The sequence below is a fragment of the Egretta garzetta genome, unplaced genomic scaffold, assembly GCF_000687185.1.
Source record: "Egretta garzetta isolate BGI_Z169 unplaced genomic scaffold, ASM68718v1 scaffold211, whole genome shotgun sequence".
Lineage (NCBI taxonomy): Eukaryota > Metazoa > Chordata > Aves > Pelecaniformes > Ardeidae > Egretta > Egretta garzetta.
The window spans coordinates 209,160-215,107 of NW_009258673.1; the positions used below are offsets into that span (position 1 = coordinate 209,160).

Sequence of the window (5,948 nt, forward strand, 5' to 3'; positions counted from 1 at the left end):
ACCTACAGCAGACTCCCACTACTTCATTACTGCAGGGAAACGATGCTGTTAGCACGACGTGTTCATGCTTACTCTTCCCTGTTTTTTGTAGCTAGAGACAGGACAGAGTAGATCCTCTACCCTGGGACACACATTTCCACATAATCCTTATTAAAGAGAAAACAAGAAAAGCTGGCTGACAATCCACTTGCGGAAGTATTTTCTCATTTAGTCAGAAGGTGCCATCCTGCAACAAACACCCACCAACCAACAGCTTTAGGGGGTAAAGACGCTCGTGCGTGGTTTTTCCCCGACAACCGAGGCAGCTGATGCAGTCCTTTGTCCATTTTCCGATAGCTGTAAGGAACAGTTGCACGCACATTTAAGCCTGTTTTCACTGGGTTTTGGTTCTTTCTTTTACTTATTCCTTAATACTAGACTTTTTTTTTTTTAAACAAAGGTGTTTATTTTGTAAATATTTTATTTATCTAAAAATGCACAATTGCAAAAAATTACCTTTTGAAATACATTTACTTAGAAGCACTAATAAATTCCATGTGGCAAGAAAGAGACCAGACTTCTCAAGATGCTCAAATTTAAGCTGGGCTTCCCTGGAAGCCAAAGATCCCTTTCCACGTTACACCGAGAGGCGCAGCCCCACCGTCCCGCTGAACGTGTAGCTGCCGCCACGGCTTAAAGGAAAGCTGCGGTGTGGAAGTGACAGGCTTCAGTCTTAGGGCCGAGATTGCTCAAGCAGCTGGGTGTAAATTAAACAAGTTAGCACGGGAATGTTGGAAGCGGTTTGGTGCCTCCATTACCTTCTCACGCTGATCGGAATTTCCTCACTCTCATGAGAGCAGCAGGCGCAACTTTCTGCTGCGAAGACTCAGTAAAATGGCACCTTGCATTAACGACCCCAACATTATTCACAGCAATTCATAGCTTTTCTTTGCTATCCTATATAAATAGTTCAAAATGTGATGGGAAGTAGTGGAAGATGGCACGGCAGTTTTCCTTTAAGTAGAGCAAATGACATTAAAAAAAAATCCACTAAAAGCATATATATGTATGGAACCCACTAACCCTAATCTTACTTCCAAAAAATTAAGGATTGTATGCTTGTCTTAAAAAAAAACCAACAGAAACCCCCACCAGGCACAGGCTGCATTTCAACTGTCACACATATTCTGCGTTTTGGCATCGGCCACCGTCGCACGTGGAAGCAGCGCTGTAACAGTCCGGGCTTTGCTCCTTCCCCCCGCCGCAGTCCTCGAGACCGGTGAGCGCAGCCCCGCTCCGCTGAGCGGGCAAATGAAATGGAAACACTTGAACGTGAATCCGCGTTTGTTCCTAAAGCAGTGAAGATTTTCCATCGACAGTAACGAAACAAATCATTGATTCAATGAATGAATTTAGGTGGTTGAAAATTTTTATGTAGTTACAGAAGATGACTCCTTCAAACCAGGCTGAGATTTTTTATAAAAATTCACATTCTGTAAATTAGCTTTCACAGTTAAAGAGACGGGGGCTGATCCTTATGCAGAATTGGATACACAAAGCATTTTATTGATTTCTTGTTAAAAATTTTTCAAAGTGTTCAGGGCACTGCTTTGCTTGAGTTTCACCTAAGGCACTACTGAACGTGTAGAAGTGTCTGTACCAAATCTGGTTGGCTTAGATGAACACTGGTTTTAAACAAGAACCTGGCATCTAAAAAGAATCCTGAAAAAAGAAGTTTAGAGAGAAATTACTTGCAGAAGCGATGCTGCTTTGGGGCTGGTTTGGCACGGTTGTCGTCTTTTTTCCCCAGGTGCACGCTTAACTCATCTCACTGGCTGTAGCCAAGTTAACAGATAATGCATCAGCAAAATACGCACTCTAAATTTTCAATTAAAAAAAGAAATCTTGAAAACAAATGTTTCCCACCCCCCAACCCTTCCCAGTTCCTACGTCTGAAGAGGAGGGAATTCATAAAAACACATAAATGGCTGCTTTAAAAATACACAAAGTAAAAACTGAATTTGCTATTAACCATTTGCAGAGAGGCAAAGTAGCAGTTATACAAATTACACAAAATCTACTGCAATTCTTACATTAGTATAAAGTGATTTCACTGAAGGAATTATTTCAATATTTCACATTACAGTTAAGATAGAAGGGGTGCGTCAAATGCTTGGACACCCTTGTTAATATCTATCCTAGGTTACACACGACAGTTTTAAGAAAGGACCCTTAAATGATCTACATCCGTAACGTTATTGGCCTTAAAAAAAAAAAAAAAAGAAAAAAAAAATCACTTGCAATACCTCACAGAATCTTCACTTTAAAGCATGACCACCTTGTAAGAGTCCTTGTCAAATAACCTGCAGAAATAATGGAGCATCTTGCTACGAGTGCTCAACCCTCTCCCTTGGGTGACAAGGCACCAGTCGGTTTCATCTGAGAAAAAAAAAATTCAAGTAAGACTGAGCTGTGCTGGCTTCTTGAGTGTCGGCAGATGGTTCATGTGCTGGAGGTCCAAACATGCATTTGTTTTGCTATTTGGTGCACGTAACCAATGTCAGGTCTTTGATCTGGATCCGGGTATATGCACATGCTGACCAGCTCCCGCAGCTGAAAGACAGGAAAAGAGGCAGGCGGATGTGAATGCATCAGCTGACTTCTTACTGGAAAAGGCTGCGGGAATGTTTGTCCGAGCACTGGAGTCCAGGACCGGAGCTGGGAACCTCTCTTACACAGCTGTTCCTGGGCAGACTGTAGGCACACATCTGTCTGTCTGTCCCATCCCATGTCCTGTTACCCCCACCCCTCCCCAAAATGGCCAGGAAGAACCTTTTCCACCAAACCTTCAGCACTGAAGATTTCCATCTTCCACACAACCCAGTGGATCGTCCGTCGTCATTTACACCGCGCTAGCAGCATACAAACACCCAGGGGTGCCGCCTGCAGCGGCTGCGTGTGGCTCCACAGAGAACGCAACCACCGCCTCCGGTCTGCTGCTCCTGACACCGGGAGTTTTCCTGGGGGATTTCTGATTCCCCTCAGTGATCCAGAGCAGAGATGACCAACACCATCAACTGGCCTGGGCAGGATGGGGGTGAAGGAAGGAAGGGAAAATGAGACCACTACAGAAACCTGGCCGAGCTGGCAGCGGGGATGGGCTTGCCAGGGGAAGTGGGAAGTAAATAGAGGGGTGTAAAAAAACATCCTGAACAGAGCTCTCCTGTACATCGGCTGCACTCCCCTTCCCCCAGCAAGCCCGGGCACAAGCCAGTTCAAGGTTTTTATGTAAGAAGTCTGAACAGCACTTGGGTATCTTAAGATACTGGAGCACGGCTGTCAGACACCAGTGTTTCCGAAAAACCTTTGTGAGGAAGAGAGGCTGGTCATTGATTATGGTTAATAAATAAAATGCAGAAGGGCTGAAGTCTCCCCACCTCCCAACCCTCTTTATTGTGCACATGAAAGATTGTAGCTTTTAATTATACAGACACTGAAAGCTGCTCGTACCCCCGAGGCACCGGGAGAAACAGCCTTGAGCCTCTGATCTTCTCACATCCTCCCAGTAGCCACAGTGCCAATTATTTTAATGGTAATTAAAAGCATGACCATACAGCTATCAAGCACACGGCTTCAGCTGCATCATGGAATGCACCCAGTGAGGTTTTCAGCTCTGGATGGAGCAGGGCACCGTGCTTCAAGTTGTCACTGGGCCTGGGGCACATTTTGGGGGGATTCCTGCAGGACGGCACGCAGCCGATGGGGCAACATGGGGACAGGATGGAGGCAGCGGAAGTGGAAGGGCACGGTGTAACGTAGCTCCTGCCAAGCACCTCGCCTCTCGTTTTGTGTGTACGCAGAGCGCGATAGCCTGGCTGGGGGGTTTGTATCTCCAGAGGAAACCCAATGCCACTGCCGGCCCTGGCCCGTTCTCTCCTAACTGCTCCGGTGACTTAATTCATCTGAGGGCAGGGGTTGCTGCCTCTCTACAGCCGAGACCCCAACAATTTAACACGTACCTCAGCCCTGATCAGACAGACCCCCAACAAAATGGCCACAAACAAATGAAAATGCTTCTAAAGCTCTGACCAGAGCCTGCGCCATCAGCTCAATTTGTCCAACCAGCAGCTGTGCTCCCATGGGGATACAGCACTTACACTGCCTGGGAAGTTTTGTCCGCTATGGATGACCAGGACAGCACAGGCATTTCACCATCAGCTACAAGGAACTGGCGGACCAAGCCTTGATAAGCACCGCCAACAGGTATCTCCAATTACCAGCAAATTTGCTCCCAATATAGAAAACTAATCCTGGCTGGAGTCCCAGCTCCTCCTCCTGCCACAAGCAGCACGCCAGTTGATCACGGGAGGATCTGGACTGGGTAGCCACAAAAGGCTACAGAGAAGAGGAACATCACAGAAAGGGAACACCATTAACGCAGGCATTCTTCAATAAATGCTCTGCCTTGTTCATCTAAACCAACGCTGCGACTAAAATATTCATGTGATCAGCAGTCAGACTGCAGCTGAAGCTTCGCTTCGAGACCGCATTACTGAGGCGAAGGAAAGACACGCCGAGGGCTCCGGAGTGTCGCTGAAAATTTTGGTAGCGTGGCACGGCCTAATCCTCACCCCTGTCCTCGGGCGGGAGGATGTAAAGGCTTTACTGCTTTCCCACATCCCTCACAAACCTGCGGCAGTGACAATATTAGAGTGGTTGTAAAGACTCTGCCCGTTCGAGCTAAACCAGAGACATCTGCTCTAGAAGGAAAAGGCGTACGTCCAGACCGAGATAACCACGCACCCACCAGCCGCGGGACAAGTTCTTTCTGGTGCAGCTTCCTGCACGGCTCATCTAGCTTGGCTGCTGGGAGGCACCAACACACCTTCCCCTTTGGCTATCCACTCCGAAAGCCTCTGAAAATCCGATCTTTACAAGTAGGTACTAAGCCAAATATTGTTCGTGGTGGAGTCATGTTCTAGTACTCACAAAACTGAAGCTCTTCACGGTTTCAGTCAGAAGCAGCAGCTAATGCAGCGAGATGAGCTACAGCCAAAGGCACAGCCCTCCTCCGACTTTGTCAAGCATTCTGTTAATAGTGCATGAACACCATCTGGAGTCTAGTTCTCTGGGACCTGGCGCCTTTGAGCTTTAAACCATCCTTCTCACCCTGGATTGTATCACTACACTACGCACACTCTTTAGCACTGCCAGAGGGAAGCAAACAGACAGTAATTGTACAGACAGGAAACACATCTGTCAGCTAACACTAATTCTTGCTGCCAGCAGGCATATCCTGAAATGCACGCTACAACAGCATGGCAAACGTGAACGCACAGAGCCGGGACTCGCTGCTACGGCAGCTGGAGGAGGAAAAAAAAAAAAAAGTATTTTTTTATAAAACCCACTTTTCCAGAACTGTTCTCAAATAATCTTTTTGCCTGAGTTACTTAGCAAGTGAAAAACCTAACTAAAACGTAAAATGGGTGGTGCAGGGTCCCTCGCAGGGTGGGGACCAGGCCGCCTGCTGCCGGCCCCGTACGGTATTTCCCCTGCATCCTGCCTCTCGCTCCTCGGAACTCTGAGGTAGAATAAAACAAAAGAAACCCCCCAAAGGATATGGTGAACATTTAAAATTACATTAGCCATTTCCTTTCTAATAGAATGCAACTGCAACTGAGTGAGGAGGGAGGGAAAACCAGCTGGTTTGTCTAGGTAAGAGAAGAGAAGTTAAAGCAACCCATCCCAAAAGGCCCCGAACAAAAACAACACGCGTGTTCGGAGCTGAAGTGAAACGTCGCCAAGCAAGCATGCCCGGTGACAATTTTGGTTTTATACACTCCGCTGCAGCCACTGCTCTCCATCTCTTGCTTTCATATGCACAAACCCCAGAATTTTAAAAGCCCCCATACAGCTGCTGTACAGATACTTACTGCATTCAACTAAACAGCTTTCCTCCACCTCTTTCC

At 46.9% G+C, this 5,948-nt stretch overlaps 1 protein-coding gene across 2 annotated transcripts in view; it reads right to left on the minus strand.

The window, feature by feature from the left end:
* Positions 1 to 305: 305 nt before the first annotated feature.
* Positions 306 to 5,948, minus strand: part of NEK6 (NIMA related kinase 6) — a 45,668-nt gene continuing 40,025 nt past the window's right edge. The window contains exons 9-10 of one of the 2 annotated variants that reach the window (XR_004841179.1): positions 1,132 to 2,592; positions 306 to 336 (exon numbers count right to left, since the gene is read on the minus strand). Coding sequence is in view for 1 of the 2 variants with exons in the window: in XM_009648816.2 (XP_009647111.1) it covers positions 2,482 to 2,592 (111 nt within the window). In the remaining variant the exon portion in view is untranslated. Of the gene's footprint in view, positions 337 to 542; positions 2,593 to 5,948 lie in introns of those variants that run through there. The other variant, XM_009648816.2, reaches the window with a different exon arrangement.